The 25,003-nt window shown below is 36.2% G+C and overlaps 1 protein-coding gene across 5 annotated transcripts in view; it reads right to left on the bottom strand.

Annotated features, from left to right (window-relative positions):
- The window catches only part of RABGAP1 (RAB GTPase activating protein 1), a 159,525-nt gene that overhangs the window by 110,997 nt on the left and 23,525 nt on the right, over positions 1-25,003 (bottom strand). For 4 of the 5 annotated variants that reach the window (XM_058523986.1, XM_058523985.1, XM_058523983.1 and 1 more), the window contains exons 3-5: positions 4,195-4,429; positions 2,849-3,053; positions 87-261 (exon numbers count right to left, since the gene is read on the bottom strand). In XM_058523986.1, the coding sequence (XP_058379969.1) occupies positions 87-261; positions 2,849-3,053; positions 4,195-4,429 (615 nt within the window). The remainder of the gene's footprint in view (positions 1-86; positions 262-2,848; positions 3,054-4,194; positions 4,430-25,003) is intronic. The other variant, XM_058523987.1, reaches the window with a different exon arrangement.

The following is a 25,003-nucleotide window of genomic DNA, read 5'->3' as shown; positions in this document are numbered from 1 at the left end:
ATCATAATAAGTACTGTAATCATTTCAACATATTGAGGGGTACAGGTGAAGGTTCATTTGCAGACAGTTTTCTCTTAAAGACTTACAGCTTCTTGTATTTCACACCGGAAGACGTGTATTCTGAAAAGCTCTGCATTGTAATGACTTTCAGTGAAAGCAAAACAGTCGCTCTCAGGAGTTCCATCATGCCCTCTGACACAGAAGAGAATTTTGTAGATAGGGTAGTTTGCTATTTCAGTGTTTGTCTGAGGATCTAAGAGTCTGCTCAGAAAAAGGGATATAAAGAGATTAGAGAGATTATGACTACTTTCACCACATCTATATTATGATTCAAGATATCTTTCTACAAGAAGATCATAGAAACCATTTTTAGCGTGCTAGTCATAGTAAGCTTAAATCTTGATTTAAAAAGTTATATGTGGATTCCTAAAGTTATTGATCACATAATTTCCATGGTACTAGAAACTACATAATCCTATGTTTTAGGCAGGCAATCAGGAAGGCATAAACAATATCAATAAGTACATATGTTTCTTATATAGTCTGTAACTAAATAAAGACTAGATCAATGGGTAAATTAATTAGACTACCAAAAGAAATCATAAAGAAATCATTAAAGCTGTGCTTTTCATTTTCTCCTAAAAAAATGACCTGATCTGCTTTATTTGAAAAAATAAAAAACGGATATGCTTTCTCAGAGTGAAACATGTTATTGTGATTCATGGGAAGCAAGGGGAGAGAGACTGTACAAAATGTTAACACCTAAGGAAAAAAAGATAATCAAATCAAAAGGATGCCATACAATGAAAATCAAAGGGATGTCATTCACTCAAAAATGTATTCATTCAACAAACACTTATGTGATTTTAACAACATTCCCGGTTCTGTCCTGGGCACTAAAGACACAGCTATCAAAGGACTGAAAAGATGGGCTGGCCCCGTGACTTAGCAGTTAAGTGCGCGTGCTCTGCTGCTGGCGGCCCAGGTTCGGATCCCGGGCACGCACCAACGCACCACTTCTCTGGCCATGCTGAGGCAGTGTCCCACATACAGCAACTAGAAGGATGTGCAGCTATGACATACAACTATCTACTGGGGCTTTGGGGGAAAAAATAAATAAATAAATAAAATTATTAAAAAAAAGGACTAAAAAGAAGCTATGCTATTTCAACACTGAATGGGCAGGGCCATTGATGGAGAAAGCCCAGGGGACCTTGCGCATAGGAGATACCTAGGAAGGGGATCTAATCCAGGTGCAAAGGCACTTTGATAAAAACTCTGAAAACATGGGGCAAGAGAAATTAGTTTTCTCATGTCTTTATAGAATGAAAATATATTAGAATCAAGTATAACTTCAATTGGAGGAATGACTATTGACTAAGAAGTATATAGAAATGAGTGCTAAACGAATTTTATTACAGGTTTCACATTAATAAATTAAAATTAGGATTTGTGAGTCTTGGTGAAATAGTTCTTTAAATGTAGAAGAGAAAAATTACATATGATTACAGATGATTACAGACTACAGATGATTGGGACATTAAATAATTACCTTACAACTATCCACATATAGCTACAACTCTATTACCATGAAAATCCCAAATGCTTTGAGGGTAGAGAAATAGATATTCTCATACACTGCTGACAAAAACATAAACTGGATCAATATTTCTAGATGGCTATTTGGCAACGTACCAAAAAAATGGGCAAATCTCTGACCCAATAAGTCTACTAGGAATTTATCCTAAGGAAATTTTAAAAACTACAAAAATTTAGTTCAAAAATACCCATTTATAAGAAAATTATAGGTAAAGCACTTATGTGCCCATATAATAAAAACTTAATATTAGCTATTAATAGTAGTACTTTTATCATTTAAAAAAAAAAACTAAAATGTCTAACAGTGGTTATTTCTGAATAATCCATCATGTATTATAAATTAAAATTTTTAATTGTATTTATTGATATGGAAAGAGATTCATGATATAAAACTAAGTGAAAAAAGCATGTTACAGGATATGTATAATTCCACTGCTATTAAAAAATGTTGATTCTAAAAGTTGTATAATTATACATGTATATATACGTAGGTATATACACACATACACAAACATATACACTTACAAAAACACAAAGATGATCTTAATAAACCAAGATGTTAACAGTATTTATCAATGGGAGAGTAGAATTAAGAATATTTTCCTGAATTTTAGCTTGTGTTCTGATTTTTCTGAAATAAGCATGTATTTTTTTATAATAGGAAAAAAGTTATTTTATTAGCTGTATTCATCTGATTATTTAGAATTCTGTATTTAGCTAGTTAATATAGACACCTGGTTGTCTATGTTTAATTGCTGTGATTTATTCTAGTTAGTATAACAACAGCCATTTCTAGAGACTTTTCTGGGCCTCAGTTTCCTCTTAAAAATTAAGAGACTGTACTAGAATGGTTAATGTTTACCAACAGGTTTTTATAATTTACAAAATCAGCATGCAACTCTACATTGAACTAATGTGTCAAGCTAGTATTTGTACTGGGGGAACATGGAAAATACAAATTAATTTTCTGGGCAGACTCTCAGGTCAACATATTGCAATTATCTCCAAAACATTTAAATTTCTAATGTGCTACACACCATTGGGGCGGGGAAGAGCAGAAAAAACTGTTCAAATAAGTGACTATTTTTCATAAGGGTTACAATCCTTGAAAGACATAAGGTAAGTGCCAGATCAATTAAACATTACATGGATATAATAATGATGTATTTTGTTCACTACTGCTTCTTTCTAAAACTATAGGTCAGAAATCTGACCAAATGTTACAAACATTTCAAGAAACTGGTCTTACCTCACAGTTCCTTCGGAGACATTGGGCACTGATAGGGTTACATCTAGTGAAATTTGACACTGGCTTCTTAGGATGGACATCATCCTTAAGGCTTCCACTTCACTCCTGGGAGCATTTACTGAGGCACAGCCTAAATAAGTCAGTTTGCTGAAAACTACACTGTCCTCATCGGCGACTGGTGTGAAAGGACTTGACCCTTCAGAATCTGAAAGAAACGATAAGGAGATGCCTATTTTCATTTCGATATTCTGAGGACATGAACACTAAGTAAAAAGTTACGTTTAGATTCTAAAATTAAGTAGTAATGAGATAATAGGCCATTGCCCCAGAAGAAATGCCTATGAAAGCCAGAAATCTCGCACTAGAACTCTGTCACGAACACCAAAATTTTTAGGTATTGCTGATAATGTCATTCCCAAATCTAAAAAGTGACCTGCGATTCAGATCTGATTTACCCTTTCTGCCTAATTTGTTTTGACTTTATAATACACATTTAGGTCAAAAATACATCTACTATTTTACCACTCTGAAAAAGCTTATCTCTGTCTTCTTTCTGATCTGCACTGTTATAATTATTTGTCTCATTCATCATCTCAGCCACCTTATTATGTTCTCTGTACCTCCTTGCTTGTCCTTTCCCAATAAACATCTACAGTTTTTTTTTTTTTTTAAGATTTTATTTATTTATTTTTTTCCCCCCAAAGCCCCAGTAGATAGTTGTGTGTCATAGCTGCACATCCTTCTAGTTGCTGTATGTGGGATGCGGCCTCAGCAAGGCCAGAGAAGCAGCGCGTCGGTGCGAGCCCGGGATCCGAACCCGGGTCGCCAGCAGTGGAGCGCACTCACTTAACCACTAAGCCATGGGGCCGGCCCCATAAACATCTACAGTTTTAACACCCTACTTTTCCCAATGACCCTTTATAATTGCCCTTTTCCTCCTTTCTTGCTATGCCTTTCAGCTCCCTTTTTCCACTTGGCAACTATTCCCATAGAGCTATACAGGCCCGGAGCAAACAACTCTTCATCACGCATTATTCCTCCATTTCTCCAACACTGTACTCAAATTCCTTCTTCCCTGGAAAAATCTTTAGACATTCTGAAATAAGACTCCCTCAATGTCATTTAACTACTGTTTCTCTTTCTCTGGTAGAAATGACATACATTTAAAGGCAAATCAGAATGGTGTATGTATTTACTCCTCTCACATGCCCCTAAATCTAGAGTCCAGAGTCTAGAGAACATAGATAATGGTTTTTGCTTGCTCTGAATCAAACCTAGTACAGGGTGGACACTCAAATATTAAAAACAATAACCTTCAATTATGCAAGCAATGCAGCAATCCTAACCTCCTTGTCCAGGTTTCACTGGTAGGCTCATCTCTGGTTTTTGGAGCCCTGCTAATGGCACAGGGTTAATGCTGGATGAAGCCGAGAGTTGACTAGGAAGAGGCCCATCTCCTTCGCCATCCAGCTGTGACCTTTCCACAAGCTCCTTGTCCCCTGGCTGGTCATCCATTGGAGGATCCATCAGCACATCTGCTAGCTCTTTTTGCAGCTGCTGCTCACTTCCATTCCCTATAATCTAAGGGTCACAAATACATGCAATCAGCAAAGTGAGAAACAGAGGCCCGTACTGATCAAAATGGGTCTGCATTCTACAGAAAACAGTCAGCGTTTCTTTTGATACACAGATATCTTCTGAAAGTTTTTAAAAAATAGAATAAACCATGATCTGCAATAAATAAGAGCTGTAGCTGCTCTCAATTCATAGCTTTTCATGGAAAAGTGTATAGTGAATTTGAGACTAATATGCAGAAATACATGTGATAGTCTGTCAATGTTACTAAAAGTTTTCTCTAATGTCCTAAAATAGCAACAATTAAAATATTTATAATTACACCAGTCTGGTGAGAAATAATGCTGTCAAGAGGAATATCTTTAGAAGCTTCTCTTATCCTTAAGAAAAAGGGAAAATGAGTTTGCTTCCAAAAGTTATCAACAGAAACATACTTATTAGGTAACAAATTTTCACATGTATTTTACCACTCCTGCTACAAGTAAGTGTCTTGTATTTCTGAGGGAGACTTCTCTGATATGAACAGGTTCTTAAAGTTCTGAGACACTTGAATAAGGCTGGGGAGATGCATGCATAAAATGGCCCTGAGGAACAGAAGCACTCCATTTCAATAATGTCAAGTATTTTTCTGGAGTCATTATGGTTTATTGTTAATTGCTCAACAAGGAAGTAAACAAGTGCAAAATCAAGTGGAGACTGCCCAATGATAAGGAAAACCACAAGTGACAAAACCTAGTATTGTCACTAAATGCTTATTCAACGAATACTGGAAAAATTAACAAAAGAATTAATTTAGGAAAAGGAAGTCATGATGAAAAAAGAGTGGTTGATTTAAGAGGCTTTCTGAAGACTGAAAAGTTAAAATGGGTGGGGCTATGAAACTGTTAAAGAGAATGAGGTCTTCTCAGTAAAATTAACCCAGAAGTTAAGAAGCAAAATTCCAATAACAGAGGAACCCAGTTCAAACATCTTTTATAACTCTATAAACTGCAAGTCCCTTTGGCTATAAATTATGATTGAGAAATAAACAGTTTTAAGTGTTTTTTTGCTGACTTTTTCCCAAGGAAATTCTAACACGTCAGTTACTCTTGCCTTGGAAATAAGGACCAGACACGTGTTTCAGCCTCTTGGCTTCAATGACAATGTCTGCTCCTGTGAACTTCATTTTATGTTTACAGTTACTGCTAATGGAACTACAACTGGGTCAAGTAATTTTAACTCTTTGTTATGTCTGATCCTACACACCCACAGGTGCAATCAAGTTTCTTTTTTCAGAAGTTCTGCTTTCAAAAGTTTTTTTAAAGCACATAAAAAACAAACTAGAGCTTAGTTCCAATTAATCTCTTATTCTTTCAGAACTAAAGAAATACTGTATCACCTGCAGTAAACAAATGATAGCCTAACTGAACTTAAACTGTTTTCCAAAGGAAAAGGAGAAATAACATAAGTAGGATAGTTACAGATTCCTGAAAACAGATGGAGAAAAGATATTAGACTCCATGTTTAAGCAATTAGTAATTATAACTAGGAAGGCTATCATTAAAAGAGCAAACTAAATTAAAGAGAAGACATTATATTTTACCTGCTATGAAGTACTGTTTTGTTCTTTGGTATAGAGGGTAAGTCAACTCAAGGTTTTTGTTGGATACATTGCCTACATTGTAATATATTCACCAATCACAAAAATATACCTAACCCTGAAATAAAATATGTTTATATGTTTGTCTTTTGTGTTTATACATGTTTATCTTGCATTCTTCCCTTGTTTATAAAGTGCATAAATCTAAGAACTGCCTTCTATTTCCTTAACTCTTCCTTAAAGGCTAGGAAAAAGTAATGTACACACACAAAAATGTTGATTTTTAAAAGCTGCTTAGAAATAGCAACCTAACATATGCCTTGGATGACATCCAATATAGTACTCAACGATTATCATGTTAGATCATTTGTGAACCTTCAATCCAATTTCAAAATTACTATCTGTGACATTATAATATACACACTTTTCTTTTGGAGGGCTGGCCTAGTGGCGTAGTGGTTAAGTTCGCACGCTCCGCTTCGGCAGCCCCGGGGTTCACAGGTTCGGATCCCGGGCACAGACCAAAACACAACTCATCAAGCCATGCTGTGGAGGCATCCCATATATGAAATAGAGGAGGATAGGCACAGATGTCAGCTCATGGCCGATCTTCCTCAGCAAAAAGAGGAAGACTGGCAACGGATGTTAGCTCATGGCCAAGCTTCCTCACCAAAAAAACTTTTTTTTTTTTAAAAGACAGTCAATCTTCCCTAGGCCTATCTGGGAAACATTCAGAAATGCTTTTGAGAGTTCTCAAACTCTGGCATGCATCAGAATCACCTGGAGAACTTGTTAAACTTAAACTGTTGGGCCCTAACCAAATTCCAATTCAAAAAGTCTGGGGTAGGCCTAATAATTTGCATTTTGTAAAAGTTTCCAGGAGATGGTGATGCTGCTGATCTGGGACACACTCTAAGAACCAACCTTAGATTAATGGTTCTTAACCATGACTATACAACACGACTACCAATATTACCAGAGAGTATGTTAAAATTCAAATACCTGCTCCTCCCTCTGTCCCCTCACATCCCACCCTGACAACTAAATCAGTCTCACAGGTACAGCCTGGGCATATGCATTTTTAAGAACCTCCACAGGTGTTTTACAAAATAGGTGGCAGGCCAGATTAGGACAGCAGGCTGTAGTTTGTTGATCCTGGCATAGATGAATAGCTTAAACAAACCAGCAACTGCTTATCTCAAGACTTCCTGTTATGACAGAAAAATAAACCTACTATCAGTAGAGCTTTCTGTTCCCTGCTGCCAAAAGCATTCCTAACAGATACCACAATCTCTAAAATAAACATAGTTGCAGGTAAAGCAATCAAGACACTGTGGTATTAGTGAAAGGGCCGACATGTAGATCAATGGAACAAAAAAGAAGCTAGAAATAGACCCACATATATATGGTCAATTGGTTTCAACAAAGTTGGCAAGGTAATTCAATGTATAAAGGTAATAAAAGAAAACAAATGATGCTAGAACAATTAACTTGACATTCATACACATGCAAAAACATGAATCTCAACCAATACTTCACAACACATAACGCAAAATGGATCACAGATCTAAATGTAAATTCTAAAACTATAAAACTTACAGAAGAAAACAGGAGAAAATCTTTGTGGTCCTGGGACACAAAGATTTTTTAGGACACAAAAAATATGCATAAAAGAAAAAACTGATAAAATGCACTTTATCTAAACTAGAAACTTCTGCTCAAAAGATACTGTTAAGAGAATGAAAAGACAAGTCACGGACTTTGAGAAAATATTTGCAAATCATTTATCTGATAAAGGATTTATATCCAGAATATATCGAGAACTCTCATAACTCAATAATAAGAAAACAAGCAACCCAATTAAAAAAAAAAAGGGGGGCATTTCACCAAATAAGATATACAGATAGCAAGCAAATGAAAGAAACTCACTATCATTAGCCATTAGGGAAACTGAAACCACAATAGGATGCCTCTACACACCTATAAAAGAATGGCTAAAATTAAAAACAAAACAATCCTGACAATACCAAGGGCTGACAAGGATGTGGGGTGACTGAAAAACTCTACTACATTGCTGGTGGGCATATAGAATGGAATTCACTTTAGCAGATTTTTATATATTTTATAAAGTTAAATATACATTTACCATATGACTCACTCCTAGGTATTTACCCATGAAAAATAAAAACATATGTCTATGCAAAGACCTGTTTGTGAATATTTATAGCAGCATTATTCATAACTGCCAAAAACTGAATACAAAGTAAATGTTTATCAACTGGTGAATGGATAAACAAACTGCCAAATACCAATAAAATGGAATACTACACAGCAATAAAAAGGAATGAATTACTAATACACATAACATGGATGAATCTCAGAAGCATTATTTTAAGTAAAAGAAGCCAGACACAGAAGGCTACATATTGTGTGATTTCATTTACATGGCATTCTGGAAAAAGCAAAACTACAGGGACAGAAATCAGATTACTGGTTGCCAGGGGCTAGGAAGCAGGGAAGAGGATTGATTAAAAAGAACCAGAGGGGGACTTTTTGGAAGGATGAAAATATTCTGCTTGATTGTGATGATGGTGGTTATATGAGAGTTTATATTCATTAAAGCTCATAGAACTGTAAACCTAAAAGGGTTGCATTTTACTGTGTGTAAATTTTACCTCAATAAACTTGACTTAGAAAGGGGATATTGATAGCGGAGGAGGGGCAGGGGTTATATGGGAAATCTGTACCTTCCTCTCAATTTTCCTGTGAACCTAAAACTGCTTTAAAAAATAAAGTCTATTTAAAAAAAAATAGAAAAAATGTGGTTTCTACGGAGATGAAATTTGAGAACACAACTGTTCCTTTTTTCTATTTTCCCCTCAAAAAAGTATTTAGCCAGGATTCTATTTTTGGCAATAACCTCATTTTATAGACTCTCCTGTGCCATCTCATCTACTCTCAATGATATACAAACAATTCCCAACATATATCTACAACCCCTTCCTCAACTGTCTACTGGACAGACACCCTCAGCTAGATACTCCAAACTTATTTTGTCAAAACTTAACTCACTGTCTGATCCTCCTCCTGTATCTTTTTTAAAATCAGTGAATTGCACTACTATCCACTCAGTGGCCAAAAGACCACAATCACCTTTCACTCCTCTCATTCCCACACTACTCATATAAATCCTACTGATCCTTGTTCAACTGCACATTTTTTCCTTCTTCTATCTCTGCATAGCTAGTACCATAGGACAGCCTCTTTCATTTTACAAAAGCCTATTGGAAAGGTACTAGTTTCCCCACCTTCTTTCTCTCCCCTCTCTGACTTATCTTTCATATGGCCATTCAAGTTATAATTGCAAATCTGAGTTCTGATCAAGCACTGGCCTCATTTTTAAACTCTTCCATGTTTCCTCAAGGCCCATAAGATAAAACTGAAATTCATAACTATATTCTGTGAGTTTTCCACAACTCCGCCCAAGTTAGCTTTCCAACTCCTATCAGTCATATCAAAATACATCACTTCCCCAGGACACATCATCAACTTTCAAGCATCTAGACTTTGCATAGACTATTTTCTTTCCTGGAAAGCCCTCCTCTCTTTCTCTTTTCTATTCTTTAAGATCAAGCTTGGGGCCGGCCCGGTGGCACAAGCAGTTAAGTGCACGCGCTCCGCTGTGGCAGCCCAGGGTTTGCTGGTTCGGATCCCGGGCACACACCGACACACCACTTGGCAAGCCATGCTGTGGCAGTGTCCCATATAAAGTGGAGGAAGATGGGCACAGATGTTAGCCCAGGGCCAGTCTTCCTCAGCAAAAAAAAAAAAAAAAAAAAGGAGGAATGGCAGATGTTAGCACAGGGCTGATCTTCCTCACAAAAAAAAAAAAAAAAAGACCAAGCTTAAATTCTGTTACCTGCTCTGGAAGATCTTAACCCTGCTACATGGGGTTTAATCACTCCCTCCTTAGGGAGTGCTACCATAAGATTAGCATACATGTTTATTTTAGCATTGCTACTTGTTTTAGAGAATACTTGTTTAGTGGGCCCCTTGAACCAGACTGGGCATTATCAGATAGCAGAGACTGTTTCTTGTTATCTTTATATCCCCAAAGGTTTGGGTAGCAACTTGTATAGAGTATATCTGCAATACATGTTTACCGAACTGAATTTTATAAACGCAAAGAATAGAAGCCAAGTCGTATTATTTTATCCAATTTGGATACTGGATATTCTACAGATTTTGGTTTAGTTACCGAAAATGAATTCTGAATGATTTATTTTAGCTTTGTTAACTATCTAAAAAAAAACAAAAACAAATACCATTATTTCCCATTTTTCTGAAAGTGTCATTAAGGTTTAACATGTACAATAAGAATACTGGGCAGGACCAAAGAGCATGCTGCAAAATACCAACAATAAACTTTATTTTTGAAGTCCAACAAAGATTTCTAACTTAATTTAGCACAAACAAACATATACAAGCAAAGCACATATATATGGATAATACAACTAAGGGTCACATTTAGATTTATGTTTGTCTCCACGTAATCTACACTAAGAATAAGAGGGGAGAGTTCTTTAGGAAACAGTCCCGAATTTAGAAAAAAAATAATAAGTATAAAGTAACCAAATTAGCAGGTTCTGTAAACAAAGACATAAATGTTTGCAAGGACAGAGACTGCATGGTGAATGATTTATTCACAATTCTGCTTACAAAGCAGGGTGGTAGTAAAAAAAATCTGGGACAAGATTTGGCTTGTGACACAACTCCAGGGTGCACCATTCACATCACAGACTATGTGAACAGCACCTCCCTGGGACTGTACAGAGTAGAGCCTATAACTGTACTTAGTAGTCCTGCTTGGGTTCCAAAGTAAGATAGACTGAGTTTGGGACATGCCTCTGATACTAACTCTGTTGGCTGTGAGCAAACTAACCTCTGGGAGCCATGACTGTCTCATCTCTAAAATGAGGATGTTGATATCTATGTTACAGGACTGTAATGAGGCGTCAATGATACAATAATAATATGATTATGGGCACTTATTATTTGTATTTCAGGCACCATATCATGTGCTTTTTATAAGAATTATCTCATTTCTCGCATCACAGTACCTGCCAATTTGTAAGCATCCGGTTAGTATCTCCCTACCCCACTTACAGCTATTTCTAAATCCTGATCCACCTACCAGAGTTGAGGTTCAAAAAAGCAAATAATAACTTTAAAAAAAGTAGTTCTTTCATTTTCTATGGTCCAGAGAAAACTAAGTACACACCTACTATTCATGTGCAAAAGAAGCATTACTGGAATAACATCTGTCCTTTCTAATTATATCAAAATAAAGGTAATAACTTCTATAGCTGAATTGGCTACAAGTCTATTTCCTTGAAAGCAAAACTGCATTTATGGAACCAACGGACAAAATGTTCCAGAGGCAACATCCAGAGTCATTTCCTGGTCTTAATTTTCTGCTTCTAACTTTATAGCCCCTGTTTCCCTTCACTGCAACAATACCAACTAGGCCCCACTTGATTTGCCAGTTATACAAAGCTCCTTTAGGCAGTTTGGGACCCTTTTCCAGTAGAGATCTTATGTCTTCAAGAAAGTATGCTTAGGAAATGACAGTGTGTGCCTGAACAATCCATAGATGATCAGAAAATTAAAGACAAATTCCTGATGGTCTACGGTTGCCACTACTTGTGTCATACTGCCATGAAAATATAAATGAAAGTGGTTCAAACTGAGTAATTTTGCTCAGTTTCAGTGTAAAAGCTGAGCCATTTCGAAACAAGTATATAAATCTCAGTTTTATCAGAAAGAAAGGCACAAAAGAACCAGAAATCCAACTTGGATACTGGAAAGTATAGTTACTAATCTCAAATCCATACACATACACGTTCTGTGATCTTTGATAAATCACTAAGTCTCTTTGTGTCACATTTATAAACTGTAGCAGTTCTGATTATCCATCTCTTTATCTTACTGTATGAACGAAGGATCAGAAAAACAATGTAAAATTACCATTAGGAATTATTAACATTTATTTAAAAAGGGAAGAGGGAAGAAGAGAACCTTGTGAACTCATCCTAAAAAGTCAACTGAAGAAAGACTCAAAATATTTAGGATTTTTTTGCTAAATAATGGGATTATGGCTGGGTTTTACTTACTGTCTGAATTTTCTATATCAAGCACACATTATTTTTATATTTACAGAAAACAAATGATAAAAAGGCTATTTGTATCCTGTGAAAAAAAGAAAAGCAAGCACATTCAATTCTACTGTATGCAGTGGTCCTGACTCCAGGTCCTTTCAAGCCTCTTGATCTTTCCACATGTCAGAGACTCACTTCCTTGGGAAATTCTTAATCACTCTTTAAGGCTTTGCTGAATTGTTACTACTCTATGAAACCTTTTTTCTTCTTCAGGCAACAATTACATTCTCATATAATTCTGCTCACAGCTATGAGCAGCTAGGATAAAATGATGACATATCTACTTTTGTGCCTCCCCCATCACCATGCTGATCCCCTTAATTAAATTGTGTTCAAGATTCAGTAACTTTACTTGCTGAATCAAAGGTCTGCATTACAGAGAAGATAACCTGATCCTAAAACAAGTCATATCTGAAATTGAGTCAGATTAGTTTAGGCAATACTAAGTGAGAAGGAGTGACTTCTGTATTTGCTAACTATTTTAATAAAGCTTGGCAAGTTTTTTCCAACTAAAATAATGTCAGTTGGATTTTTCAAGAAAACTCTACGAAGATTAAAAAGCTTAAAAACTTCTCTAGCTGAACATTCCCCCTAAGAAGCACTAGCTCATCAATGTACCCCCAACCAACATATATAGAATATCTTTTGGCTAAGAGCTAAAGGTGTAAGATTCCTGGCCCAGAGGAGTCAGGTAGAGAAAACACAACATGTTCTGAATTTATGGGAAGTTCTCAGATTTTGATGTGAGTTGTCAAAACATTTTATGAGAAAAAACATCTGTTTTTTATAACTACACCATCACATAAAGCTTTTCTGTACAGTCTTACTTAAAGCATTGTCGTCTCCAAGAAGCCTTCTCTGACTCCTCCCCCAAGCTGAGACAGGTTTCCATCCACTCTGTTCTATAGCACCGTTTGTTAATCTCTACCATAGCATTATATCTAACTATATTGACAGTGAAAATGAAATATGGCCACAAAATCTCTACAGCTCCTCCATCAAGAGGTATAGACTATTTCCCTCAACTCATAAATCGGACTGGCCTTGTGACTTGCTTTGACTAGTAGAATGTGGCAGAAGCGACACCATGTAATTGCTAAGCCTCACTCTAAATGAGGCCTTCTCACTTCCACGTCTGCCCTAAGATCATCATGCTCTGAAGAAGCCTAAGATGAAAAGACCACATGGAAAGATAGACCCAGCCATCCCAGTCAAGCCCAGTCCCCAGCCAATGCAGCAGTTGAATGAAGTTGTATGAGCCTAAGCAAGTCCAGCAAAACTGCCCAGTCAATCCACAAAATCATGAGAAATAATAAATTGTTGTTTTAAGCTACTGAGTTCTGAGGTACTTTGTTACAAAACAAAGACTCATATTAAGAACCGCAACAAGATTTATAACAACTGTCATCTACCCTAAGCTATAAGCATCTTGAGGACAGCAACCATGTCCAATTCATCTCTATTCTCATTCAGCCTTTAAAAGCTTCTCTTTGGCTGTGAGGTGCTGCAGTTTCACTGTTATCCTGTTTGGGACTCACTATGTGCTTTTTTTTTTTTTTTTTTTTTTTGCTGAGGAAGATTCACCCTAAGCTAACATCTGCTGCCTATCTTCCTCTTTGTGTATGTGAGCTGCCACCACAGCATGGCCACTGACAGATGAGTGTCGTAGGTCCGCACCCAGGAACCAAATCCAGGCGGCCAATGCGTAGTGCACCGAACTTAACCACTAGGCCACCGGGGATGGCCTGGGACTGTTTTTGGAAGTGAGGATTTATGTCTTTTATCACTTTTCGAAAACATTCAGCTGTTATCTCAAGTATTTCCTTCTTCTTCGTTCTATTCTTAAGGAACACATGTATATGTTGGCCGTACCGATTCTATTCTCCATGTCTCTTAACTGCTCTTTCATATTTTATCACCTTTCAATGCTATTTTCTGGGTAATTTCCTCAGATTCATTTTGCAGGTATTTGATTTTCTCTTCAGCCATTTCTAATCTGCTATTTAACACACGCTGCACCTTTAATTTCACTGGCTCTAATTTTCACTTGTAGAAGTTTTACTTTTAGTTTGCTTGGTCTTATAAAATTTTTGATAATTTTGTTCTTTTCTAATTTTCATATTTTTTTCATGTTTCATAGTTTTCTTTAAATCTTTAATCATTTTAATCACTTCTATCTTAATATGTTACAGCTTATTACAGCTTATTATTATAGTTACAGCTAACGTGTAGGACACAGCCTCAGCATGGCTGGAGAAGCGGTGCATCAGTGCACGCCCAGGATCCGAACCCGGGCCGCCAGTAGCGGAGCGCGCGCACTTAACTGCTAAGCCATGGGGCCGGCCCTGTCAGCTCTTATGTTTAGTTCTGGCTTTCAGTTCCCTCTTTGCTTTTGTCCGTTAGGGATTTTCTTTACTTCTTGTAAATACAGCAATGCAATTAAAAGGGTGTTATATACTGTCAAGCTTTCCTAAGTATTTTGTATTGGGACATTTTTAAGTTTTCTAGGTCGTTATATTTCAAAAACTGGGAGTTCTTATCCTCAGTGTCCAAAATAGCACTTGGTAGATTAAAAGGTGTCAATTGAATATTCAAAAAAACACTCAATTAGGACTTCTGGAGTCCTAAAAGTACAGACCTTTTGAATGTATTTTCTAAATCCAATGCAATTTTAAAATCTACTAGAGGCTGAGAAAAAGTTTCAAAAAGAAAAGTGAGCATCAGTGAGCAACACACTTACAGTAATCCTATTATACTTCTCTCTGATGACAGATCTCATAGATTTAACAATAATTTTATTATTTCTTCACTTACAGTACTACATAAAATAAACCAATATACTGTACAGATGTACTGAAATTAAATGGAAATACATAGAGGAAACATGTTGAATTTGGACATCATGTTGCTCAATTTGCTCATCTACAGAACAGAAGTATCTCTTTTTGGTAAACAAGATAGATGAGAGGGCAAGAAAAAAGTTCTCTGGAGGAGCCCTGAGGGTTCATCCCATTTACCATAATGGTTCATCCTATTAGAAACAGGAAGAATAACTCAAACAGTACTTCAAAAATCAACAAGAAAATTTTCAAATGGAAGAAATCCAAAAGGAGAGACTGATTTATTTGCATCTGTACTCATTTATGCTGTCTTCCTTCCTATTACAGAAACTGTTTCTAGGCTAACCCTTCCACTTATGCACAGAACAGAAGTATCTCTTTACTTTGGTAAACAAGATAGATGAGAGAGCAAGAAAAAAGTTCTCTGGAGGAGATACTTCTCCCTAATCTAATCAAAGAGTTTGCTCTTCTTTTGTACTAGTAATGTCTCCCTCTTTACTGAATAATTCTTATCAGTATATAAATATCATAAAATTCCTCAATGGAATCCATATCACCCTTCAGCTTCCACTCCATTTTTCTGCTCCTCTTTTTTAGCAAAAATCCTTGAAACAGTTGTCTATACTTATGGCCCCTTCTTCCTCACCTCCCATTTACTACCCAAACCACACTAATCCTGCTAATGCTCTCACCTCTCTCTTTGAAAACAAAAAACACTCTTACTAAGATCAACAATGCCTCTATCTTACCATTTTTCAGTCACCACCTAAAGCAACCTCTCAGAATTGAACACACCTGGTTACTCCTGCTTTCTTCAAACACTTTCTTCATTTCATTTCTCTTCCAAGGCATTCCAATGTCCTAGTTCTCCTTATATCTCACCAGGTATTTCTTCTCAGTCTTCTCTGCTGATTTCTCTTCATTTCAATCTCTAAATGTTGAAGTACCCCAAGAATCATTCATCTCTTCAGTACCTACACTCACTCTATGGGTGATTTCATCTAATCCCATAGACTGGAATACCATCTTTACACTGTTGACGCCCAGCCACAATCTCTCCTGAGCATCAACCTCATATATCAATTAGCTACATGACATCTAGAAACAGACATCTAACAGTCATCTCAAATTTAATATGTCCTAAACAGAACTTCTGATTCCCCTCTCCCCTGCCCCAATCCAGGTCTCTTTCTCTCTTTCCCATCTCAGTAAGTAGCACTACCATATACCTAACAACACAGGCCAAAATCTAGGAATCCATTTTTACGTCTCTCTTTGCATCAAATCTCACATCTAATCTGTCCATTCTAATACCAATCAGTGGTATGTTGAAAATATATCCTGAATCAGAGCACATTCACTCTCTAATCCAAGCCAACATTATCTATCCCTTTCATGACTAAAAGAGCCTATCTACTCTTCTTCCTACCAGTTTTGTCCCTTTAATGTCAATTCTCCATATAGCAGCCAGATGTAAGTCATAAGCAATTCACCCATTTAAAGTGTACATTTTATGGTTTTGAGTATATTTACATATATGTGCAATCATCACCAGATTCAAACTCAAACTATTTTCATCACCTCAAAAACCACCACCACAGCCCTCAGGTATCAACTCTCTCTTCCCCCAACACCTCCAGCCTTAAGCAACCACTAATCTATCTTCTGCTTCTAAAGATCTGACTATTCTAGAAATTTCTTATTAATGGAGCCATATAACTTGTGGACTTTTCTGACTTGCTTGTCACTTAACATAATGTCTTCAAGGTTCATCTATGTTGTAGCATTTATCAGTACTTCATTTCTTTATATGACCAAATAATATTCCATCGTACATCACATTTTATTTGTCCATTTAGTAGCTGATAAACATTTAAGTTGTTTAGCTCTTTATATATCCTAGATACAAGTACCTTATTATTTGCAAATATTTTCTCTCATTCTGTGGGTTGTCTTTTCACTTTCTTGATAATCTTCTTTGAAGCAGAAAAGCTTTTAATGGTGATACAGTCCAGTTTTATCTATTTTTTCCTTTGTTGCTTGTGTTTTTGGCATGATATCAAAGAATCCACTGCCAAATCTAAAGTCATGAAAATTTACCCCTATGTTTCTTCTAAGTTTTATACTTTTAGCTCTTACATTGAGGTCTTTGATCCATTCTGAGCTAATTTTTGTATATGGTGTGAGGTAAGGGAACAATCTCATTCTTTTGAATGTGGCTATCCAGTTGTCCCAGCATAATTTACTGAAAAAAAAAAAAAATCCATTCCCAATTGAACGGTATCAGTACCTCTCTCTTTTAAATTTTTATTTATTTATTTTTTTCCCCCAAAGCCCCAGTAGATAGTTGTACGTCATAGCTGCACAGCCTTTTAGTTGCTGTATGTGGGACGCGGCCTCAGCATGGCTGGAGAAGCAGTGCGTCAGTGCACACCAGGGATCCGAACCCGGGCCGCCAACAGCGGAGCGCGTGCACTTAACCGCTAAGCCACGGGGCCGGCCCTCAGTACCTTTCTCTAAATCAGCTGACCAGAGAAAAACATGGTTCTATTTCTGAACTCTCAAACATATACCAGTCATCTATATGTCTTTCCTTATGTCAGTACCACATTGTCTTGATTACCACTGCTTTATAGTAAGTTTTGAAATTGCAAAGTGTGAGTCCTCCAACTTTGTTATTTGTTTTCAAGATTATTTTGGATATTCAAGGTCCCTTGCAATCCCATATGAATTTTAGAATTGGCATGTTACTGTACAAAGATGTTATCTGGGATTCTGAAAGGATTGCACTGAATGTGTAGATCAACTTGAGGAGTGATGCCATTTTAACAATAAGTCTTCTGATGCATGAACACTGGATGAATTTCCACTTATTTAGATCTTCTTTTTTTTCAACATCCTGCAGATTTCAGAGTATGTTTTTCACTTTAACTTAATACTATTTAATTCTTTTTGATGCTACTATAAATAGAATTCCTTTCTCATTGTCATTTTAAGATTGTTCATTGCAAATGTACAGAAATAAAATTGATTTTTTTTGTATATTGCTTTTATCCTGCAATATTGCTGAACTTGTTTTAATAATTTTTTTAGTGGATTTCTTAGGGTTTTCTATCATACAAGATCATGTGAACTGCAAATAGATACAATTTTTACTTCCTTCTTTCCAATACGGATGCCTTTTACATTTTTGCATACCTAACTGCTCTGGATACAACCTCTACTACAATGTTAAACAGAGGTAGTAAGTACAGACATCCACGTCTTGAGCCCAAACTTGGGGGGAATATCTATTCTTTTACCAGCAAAAATGATTCTAGCTGTGGGTTTTTCATAGATGCTTTGATCAGGTTGAGGAAGTTCCATTCTATTAACAGTCTGACTTGTTTTCTTCATTTGTTTATTTTCATGAAATGGTGTTGGATTTTATCAAATGCTTTTCCTGTGTCTACTGAAATGATTGTGTGGCCTTTAATTCCATTGATATGGTATATTACATTAATAGATTTTCAGATGTTAAACCAAACTTGCATTCCTGGGATAAATCCCAATTGGTGATGGTGTGTAACCCTTTTTATATGTTGCTAAATTAAGTCTGCCAGTATTTTGTTGAGGATTTTTCTGTTCATATTTATAAGAGATAATGATGTGTACTTTTTTGTGTGATGTCTTTGTGTAATTTTGGCATCAGGGTAATACCATCTTCATAGAATGAGTTAGAAAACATTCTCCCCTTTTCTTTCTTTTTGGGCGAGTTTGTGAAGAACTAGTATTCTTATTTAAATATCTTGTAGAATTCAGCAGTGAAGTCATCTAGGCCTAGGCTTTCTTTGTGGCGTACATTTTTGATTACTAATTCAATCTCCTGTTATATGTCAATTCGTACTATTTATCAGTTTTGTTAGTGTTTTTCTAGAAATTTATCCATTTCATCTAAGTTCTCTAACTTACTGGCATATTACTGTTCATAAGATTCCCTTACAATCCTTTTGACTTATGTAAGTTTGGTAGTAATGTCCCTTCTTTCATTTCTGATTCTAGTAATTTCTGTCTTCTTTTTGTTCTTAGTCAATCTAAAGTTTTGTCAATTTTGTTGATCTTTTCAAAGAATCACCTTTTGGGTTCGTTGCCTTTCTCTATTGTTTTTCTATTCTCTGTCTCATTAATTCCTATTCTAATCTTTTATTTCCTTACTTCTGCTTGTTTTATGGTTTAGTTTGCCCTTCTTTTTCCAATGTCTTAAGGTGAAAGATTTGGTTATTTTTTTTTGTGAGGAAGATCAGCCCTGAGCTAACATCCATGCTAATCCTCCTCTTTTTGCTGAGGAAGACCGGCTCTGAGCTAACATTTATTGCCAATCCTCCTCCTTTTTTTTTTCTTCCCCCCAAAGCCCCAGCAGATAGCTGCATGTCATAGTTGCACATCCCTCTAGTCGCTCTATGTGCTACGCGGCCTCAGCATGGCCGGAGAAGCAGTGCGTCGGTACACGCCTGGGATCCGAACCCGGGCCGCCAGTAGTGGAGCGCGCGCACTTAACCGCTAAGCCACGGGGCTGGCCCAAAAATCTGGTTATTAATCCGAGATCTTCCTTCTTTCATATATAGGAATTTACAAGTAGAGATTTCCCTATAAGCATTATTTAAGATATATCCCATAAGTTTTGGTATGTTCTATCTTCATTTTCATTCATCTCAAAGTATTTTCTAGCTTCCCTTTTGATTTCTTCTTTGACTCATATGTTATATAGGAGTATGTCATTTAATTTCCACGTATTTATTAATTTTTCAGTTTTGTTACTGATTTCTAGTTTCATTCCATTGTGGTTGGAAAAATACTTTTGGTGCACTTAAGAACGTATATTCTGTTGCTCGAGTGCTCTACAGATATGTTAAGTCAAAATGGTTTACAGTGCTGTTCCAGACTTCTATTTACTTATTGATCTTCCACTTAGTTTTCCCATCCATTATTGAAAGTGGGTACTATAGTGTCCAACAGTTATTGAACTGTATTTCTCTTTTCATGTCTTTCACTTTTTGCTTCATGTATTTTGGAGTTCCTTTATAAGGTATATCATTGTTGATCTTCCTGGCAGATTGACCCTTGTAAGGTTATTAAAATGTCCATTTTCATCTCTAGTAACATTACTTGTTTTAAAGTCTATTTTGCCTGACATCAGTATAATCACTCCATTTTTCATGTAGTTGCTGTTTGCATGATATACCTTTTTCCATCTTTTAAGTCTATTTTTATCTTTGAATTTAAGGTGTGTCTCCTGACAAGACTACAGAGTTGGGCCATGATTTTTATCCAACGCTGAGTTTCTACTTTCTGATTATATTGCTTAATCCATTCACATTTAATGTTACTATTGATACAGTTCAATTTAGGTGTGCCATTGTACTTTTTGTTTGTTATACACGTCTCATGTCCTTTTCATTTGCTAGGCACAGGATTCTTGGTTCCAAGTTTTTTCTTTGAGAAGGTTAAATGTTATCCCACTGGCTTCTAGGCTCCACTGTTTCTGCTGAGAAGTCAGCTGTAAATCTTATTGGGGTTCCTCCTTAAGTGATAAATCACCTTTCTCTTGGGACTTTCAAGATTTTCTCCAAGCCTTTTTGTGGATCTTTCTGAATTTATCTTACTTGGAGTGTGTTGACCTTTCTGGATGTGTAGATTCCTGGTTTTCAATAAACGTGCGACTTTTCAGACATTACTTCTTTCAATATTTTTTCTGCTCATTTCTCTTCTCTCCTGATACTCACATACGACTATGTTGACACACTTAATAGTGTCTCATCTTTCTGAGGCTCTGTTCATTTTCTTCATTGTTTTTTCTTTCTGTTCTTTTGATATTTCTAATCTATCTTCCAGTTCATTAATTCTTTTTAAATAATCAAATTTATTAGGGTATACCTTACATACAATAAACTGCAAATATTTTAAGTGTACACTTTGATGAGTTATGACATATGTATACACTCATGAACTCATTTCCACAATCAAGGCAGTGAACATATCCATAATACCCCAAACTTCCTTGTGCCCCTTTGTACTCCCACTCTTCTTCCCCATCCCATCATCCCACACCCAGGCAACCACTGACCTGCTTTCTGTGACTACAGATTAGTTTTGCATCTTCTAGAATTATATATAAATGAAATGTACAGTAAGTGCTTTTTTTCCTGGGGGTGGTGGTGTCTGGCTTCTTTCACTCAGCTTAATTATCCTGAAATTCATTCATAATTGTGGTAATAATCATTCATTTTTTTCAAGATTTTAAACACTTCTCACATTTTGTTTATTTGCTATAAAAGATCTGAGAAAAGGTCTTTATTTTTTTACACATTTTTCCAACTCTATTGACACTTAATTGAAATAAAACATTGTGTGAGTTTAAGGTGTACAATGTGATGATTTGATACATGTATATATTATAAAATGATTACCACAATAAGGTTAATACATTCATCAACTCACATAATTATGATTTTTTTGTGGGTGGTGAGAACATTTAAGATTTACTCTCAAGAACTTTCAATTAATCATATAATACAGTATTTAACTACAGTAATATAGTATTTAACTAGTTAGATAGTATTTAAATATAGTTAGTATAGTATTTAAATAGTTACTTAACTATAGCCCCAATGCTGTACATTTTAGATCCCCAAAACTTATTCATTGCATAACTCAAAGTATGTACTCTTTGACCAGTATCTCCCCATTTCTCCTATCACTATCCCCCACCCTCCCGGCCCCGGCAACCACCATTTTGATCTGTTTCTATGAGTCTGGGTTTTTTAGATTCCACATATAAATTGTGGAATGTGGAATATACTGTGTTTCCATTTTTGTTTGTTTCAAGTTTTTTGTTCTCTTTTGATTTCTTCTTTGACCCACTGGTTGTTCAGGAGTGTGTTGTTTAATTTCCACATATTTGTGGATATTCAAATTTTTCTAATGTTATTTAGTTCTAGTATCATATCACTCTGATCAGAAAAGATATTTGGTATTATTTCAGTCTTCTTAAATTCCCTAAGATTTGTTTTGTGACCTAACATACGATCCATCTTGGAGAATGTTCCATGTGCACTTAAGAACGTGTACTCTGCTGTTGTTGGATGGAACGTTCTGTATATGTCTGTGTGGTCCATTTGGTCTAAAGCATAGTTCAAGTCCAACATTTCCTGATTGATTTTCTGTTTGGATAATCTATCCAATGTTGAAAATGGGGTACTGAAGTCCCCTACTATTAATTGTGTTATTGTTCTTTTCTCCCTTCAGATCTGTTAGTTTCCCTTAATATATTTAGATGCTCTGATATTGGGTGCACATATATTCACAATTGTTATATCCTCTTGATGAACTGACCCATTTGTCATTACATAATGACCTTTGTCTCTTCTTAATTATGCTTTTGACTTAGAGTCTGTTTTGTCTGATGTAAATTTAGCTACCCATGCTCTCTTTTGGTTTCCATTTGCATTCAATAGCTTTTCCCTCTCCTCACACTGAGTCTATGTGTGTCCTTAAAGCTGAAATGAGTTTCTTAACGGCAGCATATAGTGGGGTCTTGTTTTTTTATCCATTCAGACACTATATGTCAAGAGAATTTAATTCATTTTCATTTAAATTATTGACAGGTAAGAACTTACTAATGCTATGTTATTGTTTTCTAGTTCCCTCATTCCTTTTTTCCTCTTACTGTCTTCCCTTGTGAATTGACGATTTTCCATAGCGCTATACTTTGATTCCCTTCTTTTTATCTCTTATGTATCTATTGTATTTTTTTGCTTTGTAGTTACCATGAGGCTTACATAAAACATCTTATAGATAGATATAACAGTATATTTCACATTGATAACAATTTAACTTCAATCGCATACGAAAACTCTACCTTTTACCATCCCCAACATTTTATGTTTTTGATGTCACAGTTTAACTTTTTGTATTGTGTATTCATTGTAGCTATAGTTATTTTTAATACCTGTGTCCTTTAATTTCTATAGTAGAGTTAACTAATCAACACACCACCATATTACAGTATTAAGAGTATTCTGATTTTGACTATATACTTACCTTTTCCAGCATGTTTTATATTTTCATACATTTCCATGTTATTAATTAGTGTCCTTTCATTTCAGGTTGAAGAAGTCCTTTCAGCATTTCTCGTAAGATCTAGTGATGATTAACTCCCTCAGCTTTGACTTAGGAATATCTTTCTCTCTCCTTCATTTCTGAAAGACAACTTTGCCAAGTAAAGTATTCTTGGTTGGCAGTTTTTTACTTTCAGCACTTTGAATATATCATCCCACTCTCTTCTGGCCTGCAAGGTTTTGCTGAGAAATCCTCTAATAGTCTTATGGGTGTTCCCTTGTAATGTGAGTTTCTTTTTTTTCTCTTGCTGCTTTGAAAACTCTGTTTGTCTTTGATTTTAGACAGTTTCATTGTAATGTGTCTTGGAGAGGATCACTTTGGGTTTAAATTTTGGGGGAACCTATAAACTTCATGAACTTAGATGTCCAAATCTCTCCCTAAATTTGGGAAGTTCTCAATCACTATGTCTCCAAATAAGTTTTCTGCCCATTTCTCCTTCTGGGACTCCAATAATGCATAGATTATTTATTTTAATGGTATGCCATAGTCCAAGTAGGCTTTCTTCACTCTTTTTCACTTTTTTTTCTTTGCTCTCAGACTAGATAATTCCAAATAATCTATCTTCTAGTTCACACTACTTTCTTCTGCTTGATTCAGCCAGTTGTTGATGCTCTAACTCTTGCATTTGCTGTCCCTAAGATGGTGACAAGTGCTCAAGTGTGTGGTTTCTCCTAACCCTGCAGAATCAAGTTTTCTTTCTGTGCATGCTCACTAGGCATCTACAAAGGTTCACTCTCACCATTCTTGCCCTCAAGGGCAAGCACAGAGAGGTAGCTACAGGGTAGGAGTGTGTTGAGGTGAGGCATGTGAAGCTTGCGGGCTAGTTGTGGGGGATCAGCAGGGGAGGTGTCTTCCTCCCGTGGGTGGGCTTCCCGATGGAGTACCCAAAGCAGTTAGTAGAATCCACATCCCTTTGGTATGTTCTATCACCAGCCATAGCTGCTGTTCTCCCAGCATGACTCTCCACCCACAAGTCATATAGTTCATGACTCAGTTATTCTGGATGGGGTGAGAAAGAAATGGGACTTTTTTGGGGGCATCCCACACAACTGGGGAAGCCAGGTGCTCAGTCACATGCTCTCATTTCCCCTTGTGGGAGAAATCACAGGCTGAGTCAGTCTCTCTTGGCACTAAGCTGGTGTTACCTTGGGAGAGGGGTGACACAGGTAAAGTAAAACTGTTCCTTTTATCATCTTCAATGGGTTCAATCTTGGATGTTTTTACTCAGTGTGCTGCAACTTCTCTGCCAGACTCCCAGAAAGGCTCTCATCTGTGAGTGATTGTCTAAATCAGTGTTGTTTGAGGGTAGGACAGTAGAAAACTCCTGTGCCACCATTTTGATGACATCACCTCCATTAATTCTTTCGCCAGTTGAAATTCACTTTTGACCCCCTGTAGTGAATTTTTCATTTCAGTTATTGTGCTTTTCCACTTCAGAATTTTCATTTGGTTCTTTTTTTGTAATTTCTATCTCCTTAATGATATTCTCTATTTGATTTGACATAGTCATACTTTCCTTTATTTCTTTAAGCATGTTTCTTTTAGTTCACTGAACATACTAATAATGGCTATTCTGAAAAGTTTGTGCATTAAATCCAACATGTCACTCTCACAAGCAGTATCTGCTGCTTGCCTTTTTTTAAAAAATGACGTATGGGTAATATTTTTTTTCTTTGCATGTCTCATAATTTTTGGTTGCAAACTCGATATTTTAGATAATACATTATACCAGCTCTCAGTATTGGCCTCCTCACTCTGGGACTTCTTATTTTTTATGTTTGCTTGT

The sequence above is a fragment of the Diceros bicornis genome, chromosome 28, assembly GCF_020826845.1.
Source record: "Diceros bicornis minor isolate mBicDic1 chromosome 28, mDicBic1.mat.cur, whole genome shotgun sequence".
NCBI lineage: Eukaryota > Metazoa > Chordata > Mammalia > Perissodactyla > Rhinocerotidae > Diceros > Diceros bicornis.
Note: the sequence above shows the minus strand (reverse complement) of the source record. Positions and strands in the feature narration are given on the sequence as shown.